This window comes from Cyanistes caeruleus, chromosome Z, assembly GCF_971803275.1.
Source record: "Cyanistes caeruleus chromosome Z, bCyaCae1.hap1.1, whole genome shotgun sequence".
NCBI classification, from domain to species: Eukaryota; Metazoa; Chordata; class Aves; order Passeriformes; family Paridae; genus Cyanistes; species Cyanistes caeruleus.
Genome location: NC_141732.1, coordinates 79249135 through 79263475, shown reverse-complemented (window position 1 = coordinate 79263475; position 14341 = coordinate 79249135). Strand labels below are relative to the sequence as shown.

General features: G+C 44.1%; 1 protein-coding gene across 2 annotated transcripts in view; it reads left to right on the top strand.

The window, feature by feature from the left end:
- The first annotated feature begins 2457 nt into the window (after positions 1–2457).
- Positions 2458–14341, top strand: part of ST8SIA5 (ST8 alpha-N-acetyl-neuraminide alpha-2,8-sialyltransferase 5) — a 46731-nt gene continuing 34847 nt past the window's right edge. The window contains exon 1 of one of the 2 annotated variants that reach the window (XM_023944141.2): positions 2458–3449. In XM_023944141.2, the coding sequence (XP_023799909.1) occupies positions 3319–3449 (131 nt within the window). In that variant the 5' untranslated portion in view covers positions 2458–3318. The remainder of the gene's footprint in view (positions 3450–14341) is intronic. The other variant, XM_023944140.2, reaches the window with a different exon arrangement.

The window sequence follows — 14341 nt, the reverse complement described above, 5'->3', positions numbered from 1 at the left end:
GCTCCAAGAACGGATGCATGAATACCCGTTCTGAGCTTGTTTCTGTCATGCTGGAAATGTTATGAAAGCAATTGGATGCAGCACTTGGGGACATGGATTAATGTGGACCTGTCAGTGTTGGGGGAATAGTTGGGCTCAATGGTCTTAGAGGGCTTTTCCAATCCTTCTCAGACTCTGTTGTTGTCTGCTGCTTGTTTAAATGCAGCTTGTGAAATTATTTTAAAGAAATATATTTTTTTCTCTGCTGAGAAATGCTGATGCTTTCAAGGGGGCCTGTAGTTTACAAGTCAAAGGGGCCCAGGAATGAGTGCTGACACTGCTTCTTCAGCCCTTCTTCTCCACTCTAATATTTATTGTGTGTTTCACTCACTATAAATATTGCAGGCAACCTTGAACATCCAGTGAAAATTTGCCAATAGACATCCTATTTCTCTGTGCTTGCACAGAGCTGGTCTGGTTCCAGTTCTGCAGCATTGTTGTACTGGGCTGAGGTACAGCAAATAGATTTCTTCTGCATGTGACATCAGGAATGATACCTGTGCAAGCTCTGGCACAGAAAACCTTTCCTATTTTTTGTAGAAACCTTTGTACTTTGCTCTTTGAATCCACAGCTCTCCTGCTCATAGGTCTCTCAGGTGCTGCATTTTCTGGCCAGTCCTGATATAGCAGAGAATGATGAGAGGACACAGAAAATTAACTGATGGAATACATGGGCTGTTTGCTGCAGCTCAGGCTCACCATCACTCCAGGAGAAAGAGCTTCTGCTAGGCTCAGGAATTTGGGGCATTACTGCACAGATCTCAAGGAAAAAAAAAAAAATCCCATTGAATGGAGGGCAGTAAAAGTAGAAAAGCTGAAAGTGTTTTCACCAAAACCTAGGTGATACAAGAATCTGCAAAATCAGTGTCACACCTACAGAAAATTATAGGAAGCCAAATTTCTACTTTCTGATACTTTACTGTCATTGTAAAATGACTCCCAGCACAACTGAGCCAAATTTCTCTGAGTTTTCAAAGCTATCAGTAGAAATCAAACAGCTCAAATCATTCAGTAAATTTTCCTTCATGTCGGACTTACTGGCCTTGACCAAGCTCCTGCATACAAATCTGCCTGTGTAGTATCTTGTGGGGCCTCAGCCTGGGAATTTTGATGGCCATACAGCTTTTCCTTTTCCTGAGAGGATTTATGGTTAGATCCATCTAAATGGTACAGTTCCTATATGGAACAGTCTTATATGATTTAAATGAATAATTAAGCTTATGTGAACTGATCATTTGAAGAAACACATTTGGCCCCAGAGCTGATGGCTTTGACAATAGGGAATCAAACTTCTTTAACTTCCAGTCCCCTGGTATGTTTATTATTCTCAGTACAGTGCATTCCACTGAGTTACTTTTCTAACCTAAATATTGGTTTTCTTTCCTTGGTTCTGGAAGACCCTGAATGACAAAATTGTAGAAGAGTGTTTCCAAGGAAGTATCAATATGTCCTTGCCCTCTGCCTCTACTTGTCCCTGGATAATCTTTGATCTGACCTGGGGTCTCCACTCTATTTATATGCAAGGTGATAATGGAAGCATTTAGCAGGAATCAGATACAGAGGTGTGGGAGATGTGAGAGGCACGGAGGCAGGACATATCAGGGGCTGGATCCCTACACCTTCTCTGCAAAGTCACTTGTGTCTAAAGTGCTGCTCTCCAGCCTGCAGGAGTTCAGGGTGAACTCAGCTTCATGCCTTAAATATCTTTTGTGACTTATGTTGCTTAAAATTAGGTAAGGGAAAGCTTACCTAAATTGCTGTAGGTCATGCTGAGGACTAACCCTTTCTTCAAGGACTGTCTTGAAAGGGTTGCACAAAGTTACCTTTGGCCCTTTTGTGCATGGAGCATCAGTTGCAGCTGAAACAAAGTCCACGAGCACTCCCTGTTTTCTGCTCCACACAGCTGGGCTGCTGGCACGCTAGAGCAATTTGCATACACTGATTTAACTGTTGGAAAATCTATTCACACAAAAATCTTCCTATTCTCTTAGACAAAGGATTCACACCCCCCCCCCCCCCCCCCCCCATTTTGTTGTCAAAATCCTTTTCCCATCTGTTATTGTGGCAAAACAACCTCCTAGTCTGGATGTTTCATTCATGGATAAAGATTTCATTGGAACTTCTTTTAGGGTTGGGGCAGATTTTGCTCACGGTGAAATGAGCGACAAAACTCCCTGCGAGCTGAATTGAGCCTCTCCTGAAAATGAGGGGTTTTTAGAGGAGTTATGATGGCTGTGGACAAGGTCTTGCTGCTCTGCCCTTTCAAAAGAGAACTGTGTCTAGTGGAGGAACAATCAGAATATTTGTCTCTTTAAATGAATGATTCTTAGAGCCTGCACTGAGAGGCAGGCTCCCTCTCTGCGGCTGTGAGGCTACTCAGAGCCTCCAATAAATCAGCGTGCAGGCACTGAGAGCTCTGTCCTTGAAGGGATGCACAGTGACCTTGCTTGTGCTTACTCTGGAGGAATAGGGGAAACAGAGGAGCCCAAATAGTGAGCGGTGTGTGACTGAAGGCTCTGCATTCTGCATGCAAATGCCACAGCAGCACCGGAGCCCCGGCACAGACGGCACGCTGCTACACAGAATGCAGCTTTCCTGACCAGACTGCTGCTACTGCTGTGTTTCTTTCTTTTTTTTTCTTTTTCTTTTTTTTTTTTTTTTTTTTCCCCCTTTCCTTTTATTTTTTTTTCTCTTCCTGCAGGGTTCTGAATGAAATCCTCATGATTGTTGCATGCTTGCTCAATAATAGCACGCCCCAGTCACGTCTCCTTGCGAGCACATTTGGTCGGAATCACTGAGCAGAAGCAGAGAAGAGCTGACGACTATGTGCTTCCAACGCAGGTTGCCGGAGCCCCGTGTTTGCCATTGGCTGCAGTTTTCTGGTTTGTGTGCAGCTTCCCCCATCTGGAATATGAAAATGGGATTGAAGTAGATAATTGCTAGCAGCGGGTTTTCAAGAGAGGCTTAGAGGGAACAGAATGCCTCTCACACAGCACAGGCTGCCTGCGCTGAGAGAGCTCTGAGAGATGATTTTAGATGTTACCCACGTCTGAATCTCCTGGAAACTTTACCATGGAAGCAAGCCATTGCGCACAGTCCTGGAGCTAACATCCAAAAGGGGCAAGGAAGGGGCAGCAGGGCCAGACAATGGGATACCTTGTCCTTGGACTGGTCACAAATAAGCCAGCAGGCATTCCCCTCTGCTCCCCAGCAAAAAGGGCATGAAGGTGGCGATGAACTGAATTTTACCCAGTGAAGCTTCAGTGGCTTTTAAGAAGGATGGGATACACTGACCCTTCGTCAAGCCGGGATTTGCTGGGAAACAGAACTTTGTTCTTCATCTTCATCTGCGCCTTTGCCGTGGTCACCTTGCTGCAGCAGATCCTCTACGGAAGAAACTATCTCAAGAGGTAAGGGGGGATCAGAGGGAATAGGAAAAGTTGGTTTATCGGCTCAGATGGAGCTCCAGGCAAACCATTACAGCAGTTCAAGCCACCTCTCAGTGTTTTGCTGATGGTAATAATATCTTGTCAGTCTGGGAAGGTGCATCCAGCATCTGTAATGTCTGTTAGATTATGAATGCAGGAGAAGGGTAGGCAGAATATAATGTTTTGTGAGTTTCCTGGATTGTGTTTCAATCCTCAACTGCAGCAAAAATACAGGTTTTTAATTCAACTTAATCAGAGTCGTGCCACCTGAGTATTTGCCCCTGCACAGACCCTGCCCTACAAGGCTTCCCACTCTGTGTAAGTTCAGGCTAAAATAGCTCGAGAGGTTGAATTGAGGTAGCACGTTCATTGCTGAAACTTCAATGTCTTTAGAAACAAACATGCAGATGCAGCTCCTAAAATCAATATCAGTGTTCCAGATAACCGAGAGAGCACTTTATTTTTGCACTGCTGTGTTCTTGTGAATTGCTGCTGAGACTGCTTCGCTGTAGAGCACATCAGCCTTTGATCTGAAAATGTTCTTTTCACAGCAAACACCAATGGGGCTCTATAAATGTTTACCCTTGACCCATGCAGAGTTTATTTTACTTAAACCTAGTTTGAGAAGTTACAGCTTGCATGATTTTATGAGGATGAATGTTTCCCTTACATGCTTTGAGGTAAGTGTTTCAGCTGTGTAGGCAGCTGCTGTGGAATTTTTTACTGGAATTAAGCTGCATTCTGCCAGGAGAGATCAATGGTTTGGTTCTTGCCTTGCTTGCAACTCATGTAGTTGTTTGCCTGGTGCCAAGAGCAAGCAAAATGCTGGCAAATCAGCAAACGTTTCTCTCTGGGAGGGAAAAGCAAGAGTGATATTAATATGTTTAGACAGGGGTGTTGTTTATCCACAGAGCAATTTGTGTGTCTTGTGTAGCACAAGGCCTTGTCGGGGGGACTCTGATTTTTGGGCACCTCAGCTCCAGAAAGATGTGACTTCCTCAGCTGGAAGAAGCAGGAGTGAGCAGAAGTGTAGAAAACATAGGGTTTATTTGGCTTGGAGAAAATTGAGGAGAGAAAGGATAACTGACTTGAAATAGCTAAATTAAATCTTAGAAGAAGAATGCAATGAATACATCTCTGTAAAAACTCACAAAGTGACAAAATGTTATAGCAGGAAAGGTTTGGATTTAACCATAATGGGGAACTTTTAAAAAAAATAGTTACCTGAAGAGGTATAAAATCTCCATATTTGGGGGGCTTCAGAAACGTGGTAGGTGGACAAGGATAGTACTAAGCTTCCTCAGTGTTAAGAATACTACTTTATGACCAGGTTGAGATCTCATCTTGCCTTATTTTCCCAGTTTTTCTCATTTGTCCTGGAGGTGTGGCAGCCTTACCAATCCTTGCTTTTTCAAGTCAAAATGATTGCAAGAGGATTAGAGAGAGGAAAAATAAATCCCAAGTACAAACTGAAATGAAAAATGGCAGAGTAAAGATAAAATGATGAGAAGATGCAACCAAAAACTCTTCCACTGAGTGATCTCTGTGGCCTGCCTCTGTCCTGCCTCATACCCTGGGAACCTCTCCTGTCATCATCAGGGAATGAAAAAGGGCTGATATTCAATTCCCTGGATTGCAAGGAAAAAGTCTGGTTAGGGGAAAGTCTTGTTCTGAGCCCTCTGCCATGAAAAACTCTCAAGCAGGGAGATGACCATATATTTTGCCCCTTGGACTGGAAAACACTGTTGTTTCTGTTTGTTTGTTTTTTTTTAGCTCCAGCTTGCAATGATTTTTTTTTTAAATTTATTTTTTATTAATCATGTGAAAATAATCTCACGGAGGGCTCCCCTAACTCAGTACAGGAAAAATAAAGCACCTTAGCACCTTTCTGCTGGGAATTGGCAGTTCCCACTTTCCATGGAAATAAAAATGCAGCATGTGGCTGTAAGGTTTTGGACACAGAAAGGTTATTTAAGCAGCAGCCTGCGTTGTCACCACAATATTATTATGAAGGTACCTTTTCTTTTAGCTTTCCTTTCCCTCCCTCACTCTTAATGCCCTGCAGTACCTTCTGGTGAGCATTCCAGGGCAGTCTGATTGCCAGTGAGCTCCGTGCAGGGGCAGCTGTAACCTTTATTTACTCTTGCATTTCACAAACCTCCGGTGTTAAGCCCCCTGCTAGAAGCTGATTCCGGCTGTGAGGCTCCTTGGACATGCTGTGACTTGTACCTGGTGGTTTTGGAGAGGCTCCTTGGAGAGGGGAAGTGGGGTATTTATAGCCCTGGTGCCCCTTGCCAAGCTGGAGCTTGGGGATGCTCCCTGAACCCGCAGCCATTTACTCTCTCGGATTCCATGTGCTCCTTTTTTGGGATGCCTTTCCCTGCATCCCAACACCTGCAGCAACAGCAGGCCCCACAGCCACTTCCCAAGGCAGCAGGAAGAAAATCCCCCGTGTATTTGGAGAAACCTGAAAATTGCCCTAAAGTACTATTTCAGTAAATGTACAGTGCTTTTAAGTCTAAATATAACACCAGGGTAGCTCTTTCCTCTGATAGAAGATGGTGGAAATGGGCAAAGGCCAGCAAGGCAGGGAAGTGTGATCTAAAACAAGCAGCTTGGGCACAATGCAGGTGACAGCACAGACCCAGGACTGGTCCCAAAGAGCAGAGTGGAGAAAGGTGCCCTGTTCTGGGAGAAAGATGGTAAAGTTTGCTGTGTGGCTGTAAGCTGTGCCATGCCACTTGCCCTTACAAGCAGGGAACAGGCTGGTTTGATGGCCATGAAATCCCCTCTGAGGAGGGGGCCATGGAGGCTTGGGGTCCTGCACTTGCCCCTAGGCTTGTTCCCAGAGCTTCTGTGGGGGTGGCAGGACTGTGGACAGGAAAGGATGCTCCAGGAAATAAGCTGCTCAGTGAAATTTGATAAGGGGCCCAGCCCCTGGTCAAAGTTCTCTCTTTCCCTTTATGGGATGTTAATGGGCTCCTGGCATTGCTGGAAGAAGGGGACAGTGCAGAGATCTAATTTCTAGGCATTCACACATTTTTCACCCACTGTGTAATATTCTCCACTCCTTCCTTTGCAATTTTGTACAGTCATTGGACAGCAGAATCCTGCCCAACTTTTTTTTTTTTTTTGCCCTTTTTCAGTTTTCTCCCAGGTGGGATGGATGTGGGGCTCTCACCAAGGCCAATGCCTCATCCCTGTAGTTGCAGCTGAAGTCCTAACAGGAGAGTCAAACTGCAGGCTGGAGAAATAACATCGGGAAGCTCTGGTCTCTGTAGCGTCTGATCCCGAGTGAAAAGGATGATGAAATGAGATATAATTAAGGGGCTTTAATACCGATCTCTGGGGTAATTATTTTTATTTTAGGATTAATGTGATGATTAAAAATCCGCTGCATTGATCTGCTAAAGTAGGTTAAATGCTGTGGACTTCTGCTTAAATCCAGAGCTGCCACTTGCTTTTGTATTGACTCATCTTTCCAATGCTCGCCTTTCAGCTGAATTTTCTTTTGAATCAGATTCTCGGCTGAGGGCTGGCCTTTTTTTGTCAGCTCTTGTTTGGCCAGCAGGGAATAATCCTGGATTACATCAGGAAACTGCCACTACTGTAAAAAAATGTTGAAATCTGTCTTCATCTCCCAACCTGTAGCATGGGAGAGATCAATAGGACAGTCCTCCCCTTTGGCAAGGGAAAAATATCAGAGCAATACTTTGCTATATACCAATATTCTGTTGGTAGGAAATTCACTAAATTTTTAACAGACTGACTTCTGCACAGGAAAAGTGTCAGCTGAAGAATGCAATCTGCACCTTTAAAACTCCTTTTTTTTTTTTTTTTTTCAGCTGAGTGAGGAGAACACATTTCCAAAACTATTAAAGACTCTAAACAAATATTACCCCAGGGCCTGCCAGAGGGTAAATAAAAGATCTCAAAGAATCACACAGCAAGAGTCAGCAAACCTTCCCATGCAGGCAGTCTGCATTATCTGAAAGCTTTGCACCTTCTAAATGAGACTAAAACATCACTCTCACGTATGTGTGCCCTTTTACTAATATCAGAATCTCATGACTTGAAGTAAGCCCACCATTTTTGAATATCTTAGGCAGCTTTTATTCAACAGCTGCAAGTCAATTCCCAGGCATCTTTACTTCTTTCCTTACAAGATTATTTGTGATCACCTACACTGCATGGACTAAAGGAATAAACCCAGAGAAAATAAACCTGAGCCACACATTTCAGAGATTATTTAGTCTGTACCCTAAAATCATGTTTTCCTTACAGCAGGGACATCAGAAATTGCAATGGGGACATGGAGGCTACATGTGACCCAAGTTGTATTTTGTCTTAAACTGTTTTTTTGTCCTAACTACAGCCAGCTCAGGTCACTTGAGAGCTCCTGCCCCATCCCTGGCACACGCTCCTCTGGCCAGCTCATAACACCCCATGGATGTGTTAACCATAACCTAAGACCTCCTATTCCTGTGCAAAAACTCTTCTTCCATTTAAATATCTTCCCCAAGAGACGTAATCTGAAGGTCGTCTAGTGAGTCATCTCTCTCTGGTCACACAGCTCTATGCATCCAGTTCTAGCTAGAGGGAATTACTACCCCACAGAAATTACATGTATCCTGTGAGTCATCTGGATGAATCCCTGACAAGGCACTGGGCAGCTCTTGGGTTTGGGAGGTTTTATGCAGAGAAGAGTGTTGTGAACTTCAGAACAAAGCAAAGTCTTCAAACAATATAGATCACAAAAAACCCCAACATGTTTATGGGATACAGCCATCACCTTAAAGTGGCCAGATCTAGTAGAGCACTGCAGGAGAAGCTGAGACTCCTGCCATGCTGAGAAGCTGAGACTCCTGCCATGCTGTTCCTGCTACAGGGTATTCCCAGGACCATTTCATGGGATGCCAGGCATCCCTGTTGGCAATGGGGTGGAGAGGGCAGAAATAACAGAGTGCTGATAGATTAATTCAGCCATCCCCAAAGTCATGGGATCACAGAATCACTGAATGGTTTGGGCTGGAGGGGACCTTAAAGCTCATCCAGTCCCACCCCCTGCCATGGGCAGGGCCACCTTCCACTGTCCCAGGCTGCTCCAAGCCCTGTCCAGCCTGGCCTTGGACACTGCAGGGATGCAGGGGCAGCCCCAGCTGCTCTGGGCACCCTGTGCCACCACTCTGACAGGGAACAATTTCTCCCAACATCTACCCTAAACTTACCCTACGTCAATTTGAGGCCACTGCCCCTTTTCTTGTCACTACAGGCCCTAGTCTCTCATCTTTCTTGTTGGCTCCCTTCAGGAGCTGAAAGGCCACAATTAGGTCACCCCAAAGCTTCTCATTTCCAGGCTAAACAATGCCAATTCTCTCAGCCTTTCCTCATGGCAGAGCTGCTCCTAACAGATCATCCTGGTGGTTTCCTCTGTACTGGCTCCAACACACTGATGTTCCCCCATCCAGAAGCTGGATGCAGTCATCCCATCCCACTGGTTATCCCATTCCTTTTTACACTGCTTCTGTTGGTTGCTTAAGGCAATTCTCCTGAATCAAAAAATTTTTCCAAATTTTTTTCCTTCTTCTACTTAAAGGTCTGAGAATTTTTAACCATAATTTTAATTTGCTTTTAAAGGAGAGCATCAATTGGCTGAGTTTTAGCACTAGAATATGAGGAAATGTTATTTCCTCTACTGTGCTCGCTGGCATGGCCCTGATGCAGACAACCAGCAGGGTTTGTATCCCTGCTCCCTCTGTGCTGTATTTCTAGCACTGTTTTGTTTCACCTCTGCTGTTGAGATGGCAAAACCACCTGCTGGTCTGGTCTGTGACTTGCCAGTCCTTCTCCACCCTTCAGATGGCAGTAAATGAAGGTAATTAACATCTGTTATTTCAGTGTTTCACATATGCAAATTGCATTATCCCAAGTGTGTCACACCCTGGTGTGTTACACCATGGTCCTTCCTGACCTCAGATTATGAGGGATGTGTCACTACAGAGTGGCCTTTGGACACTTGCCCCTTTTATTGTGGCTGTGGCCATCCAGCAGCTCCTAGGCCAATGTCCACAAGCCCACCCTGCTGCTGGCTTAGATCATGTTGGGCTGTAGGAGGTCTCCAGAAACTTTTTGCCCTGCAGCAGTGAATTATAGGTGTCCTGTTTACCAGCCAGAAAGTGGCCATTGTCCTTACTGATTAATACAGACAATTCAGTGCTGATTCTAATCACATAGTACCCAGTACCAGCCTCCTTCAGTCTAACTTGGTTGTGTGAAGATCTAGACCTGCCTCTGTCCATGCAAACAATTCCTCCTGAGTATTTGGTTGAATATTTTGGTTAAATCCTCATTTTACACAGATCTGTTGCTTCAGTATGACAAAACAGTTGTTGAGTTCCATCAATGCCCAGCATCCAGCACCTTTTCACCCAATGTGATTTAACTGCTGTGACATTTCTTTTAGAGAAGAAATGCCATCAACTTGTTTCACGATGTTTTGAAAATAATTACCTGCTTGGCCTCTATGTGTGTGGGCAGGTACAAAGTTCAGTCTTGCCTCCACTTGTAAAAAGCCAAACCCAGAGCTCTGTGCTCCCATTTTGGGTTGTTCTCCACCCATGTTCCCCACAGCCCCAGCTGTGATGGATCACACCCTTGACCACTGACCTCTGTGGCCAGTGTTGATGACCTGGTCACTTGGTCTTTTATTTTTGACCCGGTTGGAGTTTCCTGATCATTTTTACACTTGCTGGATTTGGTTCAGGCATAATCACTGTGCAAAGCTTTGTATTTTCTTACTTCCACTGTGCTTCATTCTTACCCCTGATTGCTTTTTCATTTCATTTCTCAATTTTTAATTCAAGTGTATTCATTGCTCAGCAGTCCATGTCTCCTTCAGGCAAATCATGGACTTAACCACTCATTTCTTTGGGGCATGCTTGCCCTCTGTTGCTTGCATCCGTTTTGCTTTTCCATCAGCCCAGCAGATAGTCGCTTCCATGTCCTTTTTCTTTAGTTGGGTTTATGCTTCAGTTCTCAGGGTGAAAACCTTAAAAGCAGCCTCTCTCACTGGTACAAATACAGCCAAATTCAGGCTTTTGACTGTCCTAATTGAGCATCTTAGGCTGTAAGTATTTTGGAGGGGTTTGTGAGTGGCAGGAGAAGACTGTGCCATCCACTCCTGGAGAGATGGAATGGAGGTGGAGAGAGGGAATATTTGCTCCTCCTGTGCCTGGCACTGGGTACATACTCATTGACTGTGAATGCATTTTGCTCTTCAGCATGAGCCCTCAGGGCAGTGTAGGGACACTTGACCTGATGCTGAATATATTAATACTGGAAACTTGAGATGCAGTGCAATTATTTTAGTCAGATCTCTTGTGGTGTGGTAAGATTTGGAACCCACGCTGCATCAGGCATCTACCATCTCAAATGTCAGAATTTTCTGGTATCTTAAAACGTTTCCTGTGAGTCTCTGTGCCCAAGGCTTGGTTGTTTTTATTTTCTTTTTTTTTCTTGAAAACCTCCTGCATCACTATCATTTAATTCTGCTGTTGGTTTTGTGCTACCCCTCAGTATTACAAATAACTATATTTCAATTATGAATAATTTTAATTAACTAAAATTGTGAATAATTATTACCAGTATGGTTGATAGAGATTATTTATTACTCCTTAAATGTTTATCTCCCAGTCACAAATGAGAAAAGGTAAGACTGTAATGGTTTGGAAGGTATCCTTTGATGTTCTTGATGTCTTGGTCAACATTAAGTCCAGTTTAAGCCACCTATTTGAATGTGTTTTATCCTTCCTGGGAAGGGATTTTAGACCGAGTTTTTTCAGATATTGCTTGTGAATATCTGATGCGAGATTTAACCCAAATGTGAAATGTGCTACGTGAAACAAAACCTCTTTTCTGTGTAATAATGGTTATAATCCAGAAGCTTCCCACCTATGTTTCCAATTCTGCTTTTTGTACTAGTCAAAATATACTCCTCCACCATTTTAATACTATTATTTCCCTCTAACATAAAGAGCCAAACTTGTCCCTGGTATAATTCTGTGAGGCCAAGAGTGTGGTGAAACCAGACATGCTCCTTTCCCACATCCTCCATCTATATTTTGTTTTTCATGGGGCCTGTGTTATTTAATTTCTTCCTTTTGTTGTGAATATACCATTCCTGCTCTTTCACATATTTTCATACAATTTTCAAAACCTTTTAATAATCTTGTCCCTGTGAGATGGCAAGTGATCAGATCAGTAATTACTCACTGTCAGTCAATTTGCAAAGCTGTAGGTCACTGAGACAAAGGTTGGTCTCTATTAGTGCAGTGAGCAGAAGCATGTTGGCTTGTGTCAGCTCTAAAACTTGTATTTTGCTAATTTCTCCACAAAAATAAGTATTTCTCTAAACTTAACTGGTCAGATTCAGCACTGCTTCCACTGAAAAATATTATTTTTTTTATGGACTCACATAAGAAGGAGAGCATCTTGATCAAGTACATGAACTGGACCCAGGAACTTTTTATTTATTTGTGCCCTGCCTGGAAGTTTTATGGCCCTGGATTCTGGACTGAAAGATGCCAGCAAGCATATAGATGAATTGGACCTGGACTGCTAGAGGCAGATCTTCCCTTCCCTTCCCTTCCCTTCCCTTCCCTTCCCTTCCCTTCCCTTCCCTTCCCTTCCCTTCCCTTCCCTTCCCTTCCCTTCCCTTCCCTTCCCTTCCCTTCCCTTCCCTTCCCTTCCCTTCCCTTCCCTTCCCTTCCCTTCCCTTCCCTTCCCTTCCCTTCCCTTCCCTTCCCTTCCCTTCCCTTCCCTTCCCTTCCCTTCCCTTCCCTTCCCTTCCCTTCCCTTCCCTTCCCTTCCCTTCCCTTCCCTTCCCTTCCCTTCCCTTCCCTTCCCTTCCCTTCCCTTCCCTTCCCTTCCCTTCCCTTCCCTTCCCTTCCCTTCCCTTCCCTTCCCTTCCCATTGTGATGCATCTTTTAACTTGTTGTGCCTTGCATATTTATTTCAAAATGGATTGGGGTATTTAAAGTGATATTTAACTATGCAAGTAAGCATTTACCTTGTTCTTGTCATCTGGCTTCATTGTCTTCAGGGACTAGGTCTGGCCCTTTTGTCAGGAGAAAGGTTGTGGACACAGGCTAGGCACTGTTGATCTCAGTGTCTCACTGTTCCCTGTGGTAACTTTAGTCCTTTACTCCTTTTGGGCCCCTTTGATGTCTTTTCAAGGGCAGTGTAAAAAAACTTGCTGCTTCTGGCCTGTGCAAAATGGAAAGGGATCCTTGTTTTTGCTCCAAAACTCTTCTTACCTCTGTCTCTGCAGGCTGCTGTGCTTCTCTTCACTTGTGCAGCAGTCTGACATGCTGGAGGTTCCTGATATTCCCCTCACCCAAGCTCCTCTCACTCCCTGATCCATTTTAGCGAGTGTTTCCAATCACTCTCATCTGCAGGTCACTTGTGCATACCACGGTTTTAGTTTTATTTTCCGTACACCCTGTGGACACAGTGAGTCATAGTTTCCTCATTTTGCAGAAAGAAGGAACTGGATCTCTAGCAAGATTAACCATCTGACTTTCCAACACCTCTGTGACATCCCTGTTAATAGGCTAGGGGCATCACTTTCCATTTCCAGAGAGAGCAGAATGATCATTTAACACGAAAGTCTTCAGTTCTTCCTCCTCAAGGTCACAAGGATTACAAAACAGGAAAACTGAGGTACAGTGAAAGTGATTTTCCAGTGACTTTAGGCCAGGTGGCCTGGACTGTTGGTCATCAGAACAGGGACTGCATGTGGCTTCTGTATCTGAATAGTGTGTAACAGGGAAGCACAGCACCATGACCAGGCCTGCAGAAATAGGATTATAAAATTACTAATGATATATATGGAATTAATGAATATTATATATATATATATATATATATATATATATATATATATATATATATATATATATATATAAAATATGCTTATAACTCTGACAGGAACCAGAGTCACAAAATCTGGGTTTCCTGTCACCTCCTAATGGCCTCTTTATTAGGGAGAGTGCATATAGAGAAGGGATATGAGAACTGCTGGTTAGCAAAAGCAGGAATAGTGAAGACAAATAAGAGGGAACTCAGAAGGACAATTAAATAATTTGCCTTGTTCTTGGAGACATCCATATCTTCCTTCCCATCCTCTGCTTCTCCTTTCTTGCCCATCTGTGTAGGCCAACAGCTGAGTCAGATTTTGGCTTAGCTTCACCATTATAAAATATTTCTTTCTGCCTGGTTTTGCTTGGGTTTGGATTTAGTCTGGCTGTGGTAGATGCCAAATGAGGGTAGCGGTAGCTGTCACCTCCTAAAGATGAGTGGAAATCGCCTGCTGCCTGGGATTAAACGGGATGAACTGGTGGTATGTGTGGAAGAGATTGTGGCTGGAGTGATGCCCCTGCTGCCACTCAGTCACAGTCACCCAGAGGTGCTGATCACTGTGTCACTCAGCAAACCGAGTGTGCCACCTGCACCAAACTGCTCCTGTGCCTGGAAAACACATGGATCTGTCCTGAGCAAATTCTGCTGCATTCATGGTCATGGCCCACGCTCTGGGTAGAGCCCAGGCATGACCTCCAGCTGGGCTTTGGAGACTTTTGGGTCTCCTTCATTTAGCAGCTCCCTTTTATAAGCCTTGCCTTCTGGTCTGAAGTGAATTTTCACCTTCCCTTCCCTTTTCAGAAGGACAATAGGCATTGCTGAGGGGGGATCTCAGCGTGACAGCAGGATTGGTGCAAAGCCACTCTCTGCAATTCATCCGCTTGCTCATTCTTGCCTTGTAGTTCAAAAACCTCATAATTATCTGACATCCTCTGCTATTAAAACCTCTTCTTGTG